Consider the following 16,156-nt stretch of genomic DNA (forward strand, 5'->3'; position numbering starts at 1 on the left):
AATTTAATTGCTATCCACAATATATATGGTGAGCACAATAAAAATGCTGATCACCAAAAGCACTGTAAAAACATACCTGTTGACAAATACTAATCACTTAAATCGTAGTGTAAACGGGTTCTCGAATCAAGTCGATTGGCCACCTCCTTCGTGGGATTTGACACCTCTATGCTGTTTTCTTTGGGGTTACGTCACGATATTGGTCTATGCCAACAACAAAAAATCGTGTGCACTATCTGTCAAAATCAAACTCTGATTTTGAGTATGTTACTAGTTGGCGCCATTTTTATGGTGTTATGGTTCTCATCTATAATGCACACACACAATTGAATGTTGTGAATACTCGTTGAGAGATTGTGCACTTCGCCAGAAAAACTTGTACCCAGCTGTTTGTTTTCGCGTACTTTTCCAGTAAAAATTTCCAGGAGAGTGAGAGCCATTTTACGAACGAACAACTTCCAGTAAAAATTTGCAAAACATCAGCTGATTTTTGTTCTGTTTCGTTTTTTATTTGCTTACCGTTTTTAGAAGAAAACAATTGTTTTTAAATAAAATGTGCTGGAGACACTTGTGAGCTATTTTCCTTAAATAAACCTAATTGGTGTTTAGGCAAGTTGTGGCGCTGTGGTTACTGTTAAGTCACTCTCGAACTCCAGGAGAAGGAATGACGGGACCTCTGTCAGTTTTGGCGACGTAACTGACTGACCCGAAGAGATACGACAGGTAGTTCTACCGTCAATTGAGCATCCCGAGAGTGAAATGTCTAGAAGGGAAGCCATTCGTCGTATCTGACACAACACACTGCTTTAACAACAACAATCCCATGTCTTGAAGATGGGCAGAGTAATCCCGCTAGTGAAGCTTGGAAAAGACACAAGCAAGGGGGAGTCGTACAGACCAATCTCCCTTCTCTCACCAGTAGCCAAGACGCTTGAGGAACTTGTCCTCCCGAGCTTCGTTGAAGAAATTACATTCGACGACATCAACATGGATTTCGAAGACTGCACAACTGCTTTGCACTCCATCGCCGCAAACAAAAGGTCATCAAGTCCCTTGACACACTTGTGTGTGCTAACGAAAAAACCTTGTTAACCACGTACAAAGTAATTGTCCGGTCTGTGGTTAGTTATGCAGCGCCAGTGTGTCTCTTCAGCTATGTGACATGCAGAGGAAAAATATTCATCGTCTTTTATCAATCGTCTTTTCGACTTTTCGAATCGAATTTTGCAAAAAGTGGACGTTTTGACTTTTTGTCAAAAATTTATGATAATTTATCAACTCTGCAATTTATTTTAATAAGATAATGCTTTTTCTACAAGTGTCCATAAACTTTTGCCATCAAGATATGACTATTTCTTTGTATTTTCATAAATGGGAAGTATACGGAAAAGTTTTAATCGCAAAATTAGTGCATTTTTATATCAAACCATCCGGCTATCTTAAAAAGTTTTTTTTTACCAAATTGCAAAAGTTTTCACATCTCCCTGTTTTGTGTTTGAATTAAAGCTTGAAATTGTCTAAATATACTAGCATTTTTCTATCAAACCACCTCCTATCTTAAAAAGTTTTTTTTTACCAAATTGCAAAAGTTTTTACATCCCTTTCTTTTGTATTTCAATTAAAGCTTGAATTTGTCTAAATATCCCAGCCGACTTTCAACTAGTGTTATCCCGAATGTTTTCAACAAGTAGAACATTACATTTTATTGTACACCATTAAAAAAAATGACCCAATGATTGAGTTAAAATAAACTACTTTAAATAATCCATTTAAATGTAGATGTATTATTTATTATCATATTAATCCTTTATTGAGATTTCATTGCTGGATATTGTCCGGCTTTAATACTTTGTTTTATTTTATTAATATATTTCAAATTTATAATGGCATTAGAAAAATTTCCTAATAAGTCGCATAGGAGTAAGAACCATATTTTCCCAGAAGTTCCTAGGTCATTTGACATCAATTATTTATTTATTTCATCTGCCAAGTAAAAATTAGTGGGCAAAGAACGAAACAAGTTTACATCTGGCGATGGGCCACCCCCCAAAAAACATTTAATCCATGCAACCATTGTATATCTCTTGACCGCGAGAGAACCTTCTATGTAGGAGACAAGGTTGTGAATCGTCGTTTCAGTGGATTTGCCTTTACTATATGCATGTTGCTGCCGAGACAGGTGATCTCCAGAATCTATGCCCTATGACATGTTTCTGCCAACCTCTCAAGAGTCTTCCGCACATAGGATGACACACTTATAGTATGAAAATCTTTCGCCTTCATGTGGTTAGGTTTTCCCGCTCGGAATGAACATGACCTTTGTGTCCCTTCATCCCATAGGTATATGTGACATGCTGATACAATCGCAGTGTATCTCCCAAAGCTAAGGAATCAAACAGCTTCTAATTCAACCGGTAATACATCATCAGGGCCTAGCAACTTAAAGGGGTCGAAACTTCGACTCAGACACAATTTCTCCAATAACCTCAGACGAATACATACCAGTGACAACTTCTTCTGGTGTCATGTTGTCCATTGAAGAATATTGGGGAAATGTGAGTCAACGAGTAGTTCTAGCGTTTTCTCACTAGACATTCTTCATACATTCTCTGACTTCCAAATATATCCCATATGTCTCTGTGGAGCTGCAGAATTCCACCCAGGATTTTTTCTGAGCCTTTCTAAGCTCGCCTTTTATTTTCTTAGCTCAGCCTTAAAGATGTCCCAATCGTGTGGTGCTTTGTGCCTTTCGCTCTGTTGACGAGTTTTCTGCAGTCCTTCTTTAGTTCTAGCGTTTTCTCACTAGACATTGTTCATACATTCTCTGACTTCCAAATATATCCCACCGTAATAGGTTTTGAGGACAGAATCTTAGCCTAGAGGCTCAGATGTATCATCCACAGAGCTGCAGAATTTCACCCAGGATTTTTTCTGAGCCTTTCTAAGCTCGCCCTTATATTTTCTTAGCTCAGCCTTAAAGATGTCCTAATCGTGTGGTGCTTTTGTGCCTTTCGCTCTGTTGACGAGTTTTCTGCAGTCCTTCCTTAGACCAACCCCTAGCCTTGGCACTAGGACATGCTGAAAGATGCGAGTCATTCAGGGCCTTCGTGATCCGCTTGACCATTATGTCTGTATCCTCCGTAGTTTCCACTTCCTTTTCTGGTCTAGAAGGGATAGTCATGCAGAATGTGTGCCGAAATCTATCCCAATCCTCCTTTTTCTGTTTGGCCGGGGGACCACTACAGCAGTATTTTCTGCAAGGCTCAAACTAATTTAACGATCATCAGAGAAGCTGTGTGGTCATCCAACACTTCTCAGTCGCATATTCTTGCGCTTATATCTTCCGATGCATAGGTAATATATACTACCTCCTGGTAATAAAGATCGGTTTACCCCTTTATTACAACTCGCCACATTGCAACTTATAATATATTCGATAAGCAGCTCACCTCTTTCGATGACATCCGAACTTCCCCATAGTACATCACTTCCTACAATGATGCTCTTTTTACCTGTTGAAGCGGCTTCAACCAGCTACTTAAGGCTTGAAGGCGGCATCTCTGAATGATGTGCAATATATAGGGAAGCCAGCCACTAATGAGCCTTTCCGGACCCAAAGGTAGCTGTGTCCTGCGGAGGCAGACAAAGTCGGAACGGCAACGAAGGAAGCGCGCACGGCCCCTGAGTCTTCATGGAGGACTGTGACTGGCGCAAGGATGTCACAGCCATTACGAAAGGGGAAGATGGTCGCTGAGATGGTAAGGAGCCGCCCTCTACGTCAGAGTGGCAAAGAAGCAAAACAGAGAAGAGCTGACATATGCAGTCATCAATATCGGCAGTGCATCCGGTAGGATTCCACCAGATTTTCGGTCTCAGGTGAGGCATTTGGTAAACGAAAGGGTTATCCGACGCGTGTTGAACTCTGAAGGGGGTCCACCCATACGCATTAAGAGCTGCAAGTATAGAGAGGACAACTTAACACTGGGCTTCCCGTCTGGGAATTGTATTGATACCGTCAAAAATCACATTAGAAGTATCAACACTCCCTGGGGCGCATAGCTCGATCTTGTGAGAAAGATGGACATCCCACAGCTCAAAAAAGGCAACGATCTTCATTAAGTATGTGGGCGGCGAAATCGCTACGGAACGCATAATCGAAGTCTTAAACAAGCAAAACCAAGATTTGGTCGCGGAGAAATGGGAGGATGTCCACAGGGAGGAGATGGAGGAAGGAACTCTCCTTGTAGTGGGCATTGATCAAGTCTCCGTGACAAGTTTGGCTAAGACAAAAGGCATGGCATGGACCCTCAATACCGCCTAACGGATAGAAGACCGACGACGGGACAATCACCGACTCTCTCAATATTGGGAAGACTAGGATAAGCAAAGATCGTAATACTTACACATCAGGCAGTGCAGGAGCGAGAACCCAACAAAGCCTAACGAACCCGACGATGGAACCATCAACGATTTTCTCGAGATTAGGAAGTCTAGGATGGATAAAGATCCTAATTCTGACACATCAGTGACTGATAACTTAATGCCGCCTTTCGCACAGACAAGACTCAATATAGCTTAACGAACAGGGACCCGATGGTGGAACCATTAACAACTTTCCCAAAATTCAGAAAACTAGGATAGGCAAAGATCCTAGTATTAAAACATCAGGCAGTGCAATGATTGAGGTCATCTAGATAAACCTCCACCGGAGCGAGACAGCTACTTACGCTCCGATTGAGAACATCAGTAAGAGCAAAATCCATATTGCCTTAATTCAGGAGCTTTGAACGACCCGGAACAAAGTTTCTGGACTCAATCATATCAACTACCAATTATTCTATGCTAACACTGGTACTCGGCCGAGGATTTGCGTTATTTGTCATAAAATTTTGAATTATATATTTTCGCTAGAGTTGTCAAAGTCGGATGCAACAGTGGTGAGACAGAGAGGCGGTGGAGCATACCTGGCATCACTTTATCTGCCTTTCAACTCTACGACACCGCCACCCACGTCTTACCTGCAACGTCTGGTGAGGAAAGCAAAACAGACAGGAAACGAGGTATTAATAGGGTGCGATGCGAACACTCAACACATTTCGTGGGGTAGTACCAACACTAATAAGCGGTGCCAAGCCCTGCCAGAGTTCTTGAATACTAACGACATAATAACACTTAATATTGGTAAGAACGCTACCTTTGTTAATAGGATTAAGGAGGAGGTATTAGATGTGACGAAATGTTCAGAAAATCTGATCGATGAATTTCAGGATTGGAGAGTCACCAACAATTAAGGATTTTGTAAGTAGAACGAAGTTTCGAACTCAAAATTTTCTTTTTCGAGGTTACTTTTTAGTTTTTAGAGCGCACAACAAGCCAATTAGTGGCTTAGATGTATGTTTATAATGGCATGGGGCGGATTAATAACTGCACCCACTTTTCAACCTAACCTAACTGAAATTTTGAATGAAGTGTTTTGTTTTGACTTCCAACTACCCAAGTATGTAGTATATAGACCAACTATGTCAAGTATGGTCGAATTCGGCTCTCATATAAACCGATTTTCAGATTTGATTTCAAGAGCATCTAGAGGGCGCAATTCTTGTCCGATTTGGCTGCCAAATGTGATCTGAATCGGTCCAAAATCTGATAAAGCTCCCATGTAAACCTATCTCCCAATTTTACTTCTTGAGCCCCTAAAGACCCAGTTCTTATCCGATTTGGCTGAAAATTGTTGATTTCCAACAACTATGCCAAATATGGGTGAAATCAGTACATAACGTGATATAGCTGTCATATAAACCGATCTGGGGTCTTGACTTCTTGAGCTTTTAGAGGGCGCAATTCCTATCTAATTTCGCTGAAATTTAGCATGATGTGTTTCTTTATGACTTTCAACAACTGTGCAAAGTATGGTTCAAAACGGTCCATAGCCTGTTATAGCTGCCATATAAACCGATCTGGGATTTTGACTTCTTGAACCTCTATAGGGCGCATTTATTCTCTGATTTGGGTAAAATTTTGTACAACAGTTTTTTTATCTTTTCCTTGCCCTTGTTTGCCTAAAACGAGACACCGGGAAAAGAACTCGACAAATGCGATCCATTCTGGAGGGTATATAAAATTCGGCCCGGCCGAACTTAGCTTTTACTTGTTTTTCATCTCTATCCGATCTTCTTCAAGAACTACCTTATTATACCCTCCACCATAGGATGGGGGTAGACTAATTTCGTTATTCCGTACGTAGCACCTTAAAATGTTCATCTTAAACCCCATATACTATATATCGTCTTGATCGTCATGATCTAGCTATGTCTGTCCGTCTTTCCGTCTGTATGTCAATCGAAAGCACGCTTGAAAATTTACACAACTACTTCTTATTAGTGTAGGTCGGTTGGGATTGTAAATAGGCCAAATCGGTCCATATTTTGACACAGTTGCCATATAAACCAATCTCTCTATAAGATTTCTCGAGCTTCTCCAATTTGGCTGAAATTTGCACAAGGTATTTTGTTTTAATTTACAATAACTATGCCAAATATGGGCTAAATCGGTTTATATCCTGATATAGTTGCCATTTAAACCGATATTGGATGTTGACTTTTTGCACCTCTTGAGTGCGGAAGTTCTACCGATTTGGCTGAAATTTTGCACAAGAAGTTTTGTTCAGACTTTCAACAACTGTGCTAAATATGGTTCAAATCAGTTGATAATCTGATTTCGCTGCCATATAAACCGATCGTCAGATTTGATTTCTTTAAGGCACAATTACCACCCGATTTGGATGTAATATTGCACTAAAATTCTGCTATGATCTCCAACAGCCGTGCCAAGTATGTTTCAAATAGGTCCATAAAAGTAAGATATCCTGTTATGGACCTATAAAAGACCTAATAAAAAAAGACCTATATAAAAATCAATTTGTGTTTGTTTGTTTGTGTTGTTACTTATAGACTCAGAAGCGGCTGAACCGATTTTCTTAAAATTTTTACAGATGGTGCATAATGCATAATCCCGTGGGGAAAATAGGGTAATACATTTTTTGTTATCTGAAGGGGGGCGGACCCTCCCCCTTACCCTAATTTCCAGAAATGCCAGATCTCAGATATGGGCGGTGCGATTTAAGCGAAATGTTGTGTGCTCTCATATAGTACCCTAAAAATAAAAATTTGGTATCCAAATTTCCGAACGGGTACCTAGGGGGGCCGCCCCACCCCAAAATTTACCAAACATATATTTAGACCAATCACGACAATATGGGACTTAAATGAAAGGTATTTAGGATAAGAAAACGTATCTGAAACCCAATTGTCGGACCAAGTATTAGGGGGACCACCGAAACCCCAAAACACCCCTAAATCGGACATATTTACCGACCAATGGCTATATGGGACTCAAATTAAAGGTATTTGCGAGTAGAATACGAATCTAATATCCAAATGTGGGATCACGTTTCTGGGGTCCACCCCTTCCCCAATACACCCCCAGCAGGACTTATTTACTGACGATGGGAATATGGGGCTTACATAAAAGGTATTTGAGTGTAGAATCCGAATCTGATATCCAAATATGGGACCAAGTGTTTGACCGGCCGCCACTCCCCAAAAACATCCCCCAAAGGGGACAACTGTCTAGAGGACGTCCCCCCACCATAGCAACCCCAAAATAGGACATATTTGTCCACTAAGACAATTTGGGTATTAAAGAGAGTGGAACTAAACATTTATAGTTTTTAGGGCCAATACCCCAAACCGAACATATTTGCTGATTTTTGCAATAAGGAGTTTAAATGAGATTAGAAAACGAATTTGATATTCAATTTTGAGGCCAATGGCAATATTGGGTTCAAATAAATGATATATACATAGATATATATTAGTGTTTGGGGGACCATACCACTAGAGCATACTACATACTAGAGCAAGAACTGATACCCACTTTCGGGACCAATTTTCTGGGGGTCTACCCCTTTCCCAAAACATCGCAATATGGGGCTGAATTTAGAGGTATTTGGGAACAGAATACGAATTGATATCCAAATGTAGGACCACGTATTTAAGGCATCACCCCTTCTCCAAAACACCCCCCAAAGGGTAAACATTTTTCGACTATGCCAATATGTGGCTTAAATGAGATTATTTGAGATTAAAAAACGAATTTCATAACCAATTTAGGGACCACGTGTTTGGGGGACGCATCCTGTAAATTCCCCTCAAAACCTATGGCAATATGGGGTTTAAATAAATGATATTTGAGAGAAGAGCACGATGTTGATATATTTTCAGGGCTAAGTGTTTGGGGGACCACCGCACCCCCGAACACACACCTAAATCAGACATCATGAGAATATCGGGCTAAAATAAAGTATTTTAAGAATGGAGTACACCTTACATACAAAATTAAATTCGTCGACTAATAAATATCATATGGGAACCAGATAAAGGCACTTTTATTGTTAAACTATTTGTCAAGCGATATACTATTTTCGTAGCATGGTATTTCACTAAAAGCTCTTTAATCGTCGAAAATAAATATTCCAAGGAAACTTTTGTTCCATATAAAGTAAAAGAAGGCGCAGCGGAGCGGGCCCGGTTCAGCTAGTAGCTCCCATATAAACCGATCTTGATATAGCTCCAATAGCATAGCAATTCTTATCCATTGTTTGCATATGAAGAGATATCGGGCAAAAAACTTGACAAATGCGATCCCGGCCGAACTTAGCTCGCTTTTACTGTTCCCTCCAGATGTAGACTTGAAACCAAGTCTACATCTGGAGGGAAAAACTGCCTAAAGACAGCGCACGGCCGGGACAAGAAGGTAGCCACTCTGGGAGTTCGTTAAAGTAAAAAGTACCAAGTTTAACCATTAATTAAATATCTATGTTGTTTCGTTTTTCTCTTGTATACATTTCAAATATAGGTTTAAAACTTTTAAAACATTTCACATATTGTAAAAATCTACATTAAACTCCTATCCGAGTGGATGGAATTCTCGAAATGCGAACAACTTCATTCAATAACGTTTGTGCAATGATGTGGTAGAAAGAAGTTCGCGGGATTTTTGCTGCACAATTATATAATCTCATATTCGATGAGAAGCTGCTTTCTAGCATATCGTTCGATGAGACAAAAACATATTTATGTTACGTTTTCTTATTGGTATTTGTTTAATTTCATTTGTACTTTTAAACTACCGAAAACATTATGTACTAGTTTAAATAATTGATGAGATATTTGTTATTTTTTCGCAAATGTATGTGGAAACTGTAGTTATCTGGCTCACATAAAAATGTTTCACTCCAAATTTTGAACAAATTCTTCTTATAAAATTTTGTCTTTCTTATTTTATTACCTTCAGGGAGGACGGTTTACTTTTTCTGTGGACTTTTATTTTTTTAACAATCGCCGAGCAAAATTTTGTATGTGTAAATCTAAACGAGCGAAAAACACATATTACAAAATTCTCTGTATTACTTTGGGAGGAGAGGTAGACAAGTTTTTTCAAGTTCTAAGCAAATTAAAAGAAAACATTTGTTACGAAAATGATGATGACAATACCCTCAAGCAATTGGTCCTACCAATTGGAGAAATTTATTATAAATAGAACAGGAATCAGATAATGATTTGGATGATGAGCCAGATTTTACCGAACATTTGTGGATGGAAAATGAGGAGGAAATTGATAAACTTCAATGCCTCGAAGATGAAGATTTAATGAAGTAATGAATGGACGCTATGCTCTATGATGAGCTAGTGGAACAATTCAATGAATGGGAAAAGGTGAAAAATCGAAGAACTGGCTGGCAGTGAATGCAATGTGTGGCCAATTCATGGTTGAACCCCTTGCCAACAGAGTTTATTACACAGAGTCATCTCATTATTGATCTGGGACCATCATAAACCCTTACCCTATTTCGTTGACGGTTAAACGATGGAACAAAAGTAAGGAGAAATGTATCTTGTCTATTTTTCTTTAAGTGGTTAGACTTGAGGAAAAACAAAAAACAATAAAATAAAAATATAGAGAAAAAATAAAAACTCAGCAAAAAGGATATACAAAATCTATAAAAATGCTCCAAAAAAATTTAAAACTTAAAACGAAGAATAATTTACAATATTTTACGCTTTCAAGCATGGCGCCGGCCTTCGACGGCTGTATTTTTCTTTTAATTTTGGTTTCACTTTCTTAATAATTAGAATGAAGCTTATGTTAAAATCAGGTGTCCTTTTCTGTTATATATTTTTTTTTAATTGTAATTTTGTGAAATATTTTAAGTTATTTTTTTTTTTAAATGAAACCAACTCCAAACCTTCCTAACACAAACTAGTTTAAACAAAATTCTGTAAAATTATTTATAACTACAAAAAAAAAACAAAAATAAATGATCTTGAATGCATAGACATGGATGGAATGGAGGATGGAATTGCAGTCCGATTAACCCTACGACAAAATTTTTGAAAATTTTTTTCATTTAAAACCAAATGGTGATTTTATTAATAAATAAAATCACCCATAGATGTCAACTAATAAATAAGTTGGACAACCATTGGTTTGAGAGTTACTCCTGTGGTAAATGCCAACCAAAAACAAAGGCGCTAGATGTCTTTTGACATGCCACTTTTTGTATTCACATGTAATTGATAATGTTTGACAAAAATGTCAAATTACATTCGGTTCATCATTTTTGGTTTCACACCTGTATGTATGACATAACCTTAAAATTTTACCAAAAGCTGATTTTTTTTAAGCGTCAAAATTGTTAAAGTTGTAAGAAAGCTGGATAAATCATAAATTTTTGAAAACAATTTAATTTGGGGTTGGTTTCATTCGACTGACAACAAAAACAGCTGATTTCTTTATGTTTTTGTCAAAAGGAATAGTGAACGCTCTAATCGAAAAAAATACATGTGCTATTTTGAAAAGTGATGTTCATATGTTAGTTTCGTTTGTGCCACACGACATGTACAACTGAAAATGTGCTAAATTTGACATGTCATAAGGCAACTACATGCCGTGTAATAGAGCCTTAACTGATCTTGACTGCACGAAAATCAAAAATGTTTTCAAAATTGTTACTGACAGCTTTCTTCAAAGTTATGAGCAATAGTGTTTATCTCATTTAGACTAATTTTGTCTAAGCTCATAACATTAACGATTGAGTGGGTTATTCGTTGAAGAAGAATTACCTAGTAAAAAATAAAATTATTAAGATAATTAAAGTAATTTACTAAATTTAAATGTTAGTATATAAATGCTGCAGATTATCTCCTATAATTTTATTTCAATTATCTAAAAACGAAAGAAGAAGAAAACATTATTCTTTAAATTTCCTTTATGTGTAATAAAGGATTTTAAAGAGCTATAGGAAAGTTAAAAAAAAACACATAAAGTTCAGAAAATAACATGAAATTTTTATTTGAATCTATAGCAGGTCCATATATGAAGATGAATTCATGCAAATGTTGCAAATGAAGATTATTTCATGCAAATGTTGAACGTGACTGCGCCTCAAATGGTCCACTTGCTTAGTCCAATTTTGTCATACTCTCTCCAACATTTCGGCCGGTATCTCACGAATTAATGCTTCAATGTTGTCTCCCAATGCGTCCATTGAAGCGGGTTTGTGACATGAGCTTTAACATTGCCCCACAAAAATAGTCTAAAGGCGTTAAATCGCACGATTTAAGCGGCCAATTGACCGGTCCCGATCGTGAAATAAAATGTTCACCGAACTCGCCTCTCAATAAGTCCATTGCTGCCCGTGCTGTGTGGCAAGTGGTACCGTCTTATAGAAACCACGTGTCATGCAAGTCAAGCTCTTGCATTTTGGGCAAAAAAGTTTGATATCATCTCACTGTAGTTCTCACCATTCGCAGTTACGTAACGATTCGCATCATTTTTGAAGAAGTACAGTCCAATGATGTCACCAGCCCATAAACCGGACCAAACTGTGACTTTTTCTGGACGCATTGGTTGCTTTTGCAATGCTTCAAGTTGATCTTTACTCCAAAATCGACAATTCTGCTTATTTACGTACCCATTGAGTCAAAAATGAGCTTCGTCCATAAAATGGAGAAAGCGCTCGATTAACTTTCTTAAATATTTTCTTTTTTTGCTAATAAAATTCAATAATTTGCAAGCGTTGCTCGTTTGTAAGACGATTCATAGCTAAATTATAGACCAAACTAAAAGTGTTTGACAGTGGAACAAAATGCGAAACGTACCTGAGCTGTTGCCAAAAAATAATAGCTAAAAAATCACCCTTTAAAAATACGAAAAAAAAACAAACAAAAAAAGTTAAAAAAATACACTAAAAATATTTATTTTTTTCAGTGTTTTCTTAAAAACTCCGTCGATTATTAAACTATATACAGGAAATTTCACACAAATTTTGCCAGTACATGAATGCAAAATAAAAGAAAATCTACATCAATATCAAATGTAAATTTGCCAATGAGCATCCCTTTAAGGGACAGGGCAAACTACTCACATGATGGCCGAAGCAAGTTAAAGCTCGATGATAAGGGCCTCCTTTTCATAGCTAAGTCCGAACGGCGTGCCGCAAAGCGACACCTCTTTGTGGAGAGGTTTCTACATGACATTTACATGCCATACCAAATGGTACAGTACCTCACAAATGTCGCCAGCATTAGGAGGGGATAACCACCGATGAAAATTTATTCTGATGTTCTCTTAAGGCGTCATATGCTTACCTCTGCGCTATGGTAGCTTACATCAATATCTTTAATGGTTTAACGGCCAAACATTCGCAAAATTTTCCAAATGAGATACTCCAATTTTCTTTTTTTTTTCGTAAACTTTGGTCATCAGATTAAACATTTTTTTCTCTTTGTATAAAGCAAAAAATGTTTTAAATATAAAATTGGATCATTACAATATGAAACTCCCCTGTTACCTTAAAGTAAATTTTGTAAATTTTTGTACTAAATTTCAAAAATTTCACACTGGTAAAAAATTTCCATGTTGGTTTTTTTACTTTGAATTTCAAGGTATATCACGTCATAAGGAAGTAAATTTTCACAAAGTGGCATTTTCACTGTTTGCACATGGCAAACATGTGCAAGGAACTTTTATTATGTGTCACATCCCAAATAATAGAATCATAACCATATCTCTATTCTATCCGATTTTATGTAATCGGCAAAAGTAAATTTTACAAAATGTATAATTTTCCAAAATTTTTTTGTTGTCGTCACCCTTAAACATGAATAACGATCGCCTTATTTGAAGGGAAATTTCCTATAAAACATTCCCCAACTCGGATTTTATCTACTTTACTAAGTGACTCACACCGGGTATTCGCACTGCCCTCAGCTTTGAATGGCTGACAGAATTAAAATAAAGTGGGAGCAAATGATACAAATTGGGTTCGCCATTAACTTATATATAGACGATAAAATATGATTTGAAAAATCAATACCCCACAGGGTGTTCCCTTGTTCATTCTTTTTATACATTGATTTAATGTTCGCAGTCGTCTCCCTTTGGATTGGAGAAAGGGGCGCAGAATATCGAGGCGCTTCTCTAAGTTCGGCAAAAGCTATTGTATGTGCGGCTAATGGGACAAAAGTTCTGTCATAGCCATTTAAAGAAAATTACTTGTAAGTTTTTTCTGCAACACTTTCCATTAGAGTGGTATTTTGTAAAGAGTTGTGGTATGTTTTTTTATGTAGCAATTATGGGGTACAAAAACCTGAAATGCCCCATGTAAAGTACTCTGTTATGTTGTATCGAAAATCTTGAGTTACTTATGAATGATCATACATTTTGCATAAGTTTCTTACCACAATCACATTTTTCAATATTTATATCGTTGTAATCTGGGTCTTCATCCGTGTCCTCACCAAAAGCATTCGAGATCCCAGAACCAATGCGAAATATAGAATCAAAAAGAAATTTACTTTGTCGTCTTGATGATTTGTCGGATATAATAGTATTATTACAATTTGTTTCCGGCGTATAACATTCAATAAATACATTATGTATTGATATTGTGTAAAATAAAACATGCAACAAAAGCATCGTGCTCTCAAAAGAACCATTTCATTATTATGAAATCATGGTTTGTGCTCAATCATTTATTTTACTGGAAAAACTCTTATGGAATGATGCTTACATATATAGACTACATACATATAAATATATATATAGACCATATACGTACTACAAATATTACAATGAAATTTTAATAAATCGTGTAAATTACTGCCTTTCTTAACACTGAGGTAATGTGCTGTACACAATCTGTTTTCATAAAATCTGTACATTGAACTCATAGACACTAAAACTATTATTTAAAAAAATTCTAATTATAAAAGGAAACAAACTTTTTTTATAAATAAAGATATTTTTCTGCTTTCGCTAGAGAAATTAAAAAAATATGGTCAAAAATGAACTTCTTTGTTTTGATATCAAATATTATATTTGGAAAGCGCCCTTAGACTTCGTTTACACTACAACGCAAATCCACATGATTTGAGCAAATCTTCCAAACCCGTTTTCACTACGTTTGAAGTGATTTGTATTTCGAATCTACGAACTAAATTTGACAGCAACAATGTTTGTTATAGCATTTTTTTTTTTTTGTGGTCAGCACTGTGTTCAGGGTTTTTTTTGTGTTTTTGAAGCCATTTTAAAATCTCGTTTACACTGGTAATTCAAACCTGTTGAAATGGATTAATCGTCCATCGTTTCCTTTCATAAAACTATTGAGCCATAAATACGGATTCAATGAGCGTTGAAAATATTTAAATTACGATTAGCATACACACATATGCATGCATATACATCACATACACATAAATTACCGACACAGCCCCTTCGGCTTCTCTATCCCCTTTTTAGTTTACCTCCGTTTTAGAGTTGGACTGAAATTTCAGAAATCTTTCCACTCTTGTAAGGAACATACATACAAACTTTATATACCAAGAATAATATTGTTGATCACTGTGGTGTTTCTTTACCAAAATGTTTTACGGCCAGTTTTGACAGCTTTTACACGGTTGGTAAAGAAAATAAAGGTGTAACTATATCCTAATGTTGACAGCTATAGCTCAAACGGCGAAAGAGTACAATTATGTACTTTAAGTTTTTTAATACCTAAATGCAGGATTTCAAAACATTTCTCGTCACCAAATATATACAGCCGTTTCCCTGTATCCGAATTTCCAAAACTGTACCTCAGTCTGTAAAGGAAGTACCAATTTGCACTGTTTGGTACCTAAATGTACGAATGTCACAAAAGTCTTCTGGTCACCCGATATACACCACGAAGTGTAATTGAATCCTAATTTTAAGAGTTTAGCTCAGTTCGTAAACAAAGTACCTTTTCGGACGATTTAGTATCTAAAAGTACGGATTTCAAAAAACTCTTCCAGTCGGCCAATATTTATTGTCTAGGTGTACCTGTATCTTAATTTTAAGAGCTGTAGATCAGCTTGTGAATAAAGAAACCTTTTGCAAGTTTTATCAACCACCAATTTATATTTCGCCAAGGTATAACTGTATCGTAATTTTGAGAGCTTTAGCTCAATCCGTAAAAAAAGTTACAAATTTGTACGCATTAGTACCAAAATGTACGAACTTTACCCGTATCCCAAATGTCAGAAAATAATCAATTTCGTACTTTTGGGATACGCTTTGTGAAAAAATCATTCAGTCCATAAAGAAAGTACGAAAAGGTACCAAATGCAGTACTAAATGTACGTATGCTTTGAAGCCCAATTTTGAGAGATTTTGCTCAATCGGCAATGAAAATAATGGTATAACTATATACTAGTTTCGAGAGAAATCGGTGAAGAAAGTACCATTTTGTAAATTTAGCACCTAACTGTGCAAATTTCAAAAAAAATTTTAGTCGTCAAAAATATACTATCAAAGTGTTAACAGTATCCCAATTTTGGAGTTTTTATCTCAATAAGTAAAGAAAGTGCGCACGTTTTAGTACCTAGGAGTACGGATTTCAAAAAAAAATCTAGTCGCCAAATATATATTGTCAAGCTGCACCTGCATCCCGAATTTCAAAGCTGTAACTCAGTGTGTAAAGAAGTACCATTCTGTAGATTTGATAACTATATGTACAGATTAAAAAAAAAAAGAAAATCTCTTTGTCACCCGATATACACCACAAGTTGTTATT

General features: G+C 36.7%; 1 protein-coding gene across 4 annotated transcripts in view; it reads right to left on the bottom strand.

Annotated features, from left to right (window-relative positions):
- Positions 1-14,962, bottom strand: part of LOC106093925 (trypsin-1) — a 39,044-nt gene extending 24,082 nt beyond the window's left edge. Inside the window, exon 1 of one of the 4 annotated variants that reach the window (XM_013261090.2) lies at positions 14,944-14,962. Coding sequence is in view for 2 of the 4 variants with exons in the window: in XM_013261088.2 (XP_013116542.1) it covers positions 13,803-14,040 (238 nt within the window). In the remaining 2 variants the exon portion in view is untranslated. The other 3 variants (XM_059362480.1, XM_013261089.2, XM_013261088.2) reach the window with 3 other exon arrangements.
- Positions 14,963-16,156: the final 1,194 nt, after the last annotated feature.

Source organism: Stomoxys calcitrans, chromosome 2, assembly GCF_963082655.1.
Source record: "Stomoxys calcitrans chromosome 2, idStoCalc2.1, whole genome shotgun sequence".
Classification (NCBI taxonomy): domain Eukaryota; kingdom Metazoa; phylum Arthropoda; class Insecta; order Diptera; family Muscidae; genus Stomoxys; species Stomoxys calcitrans.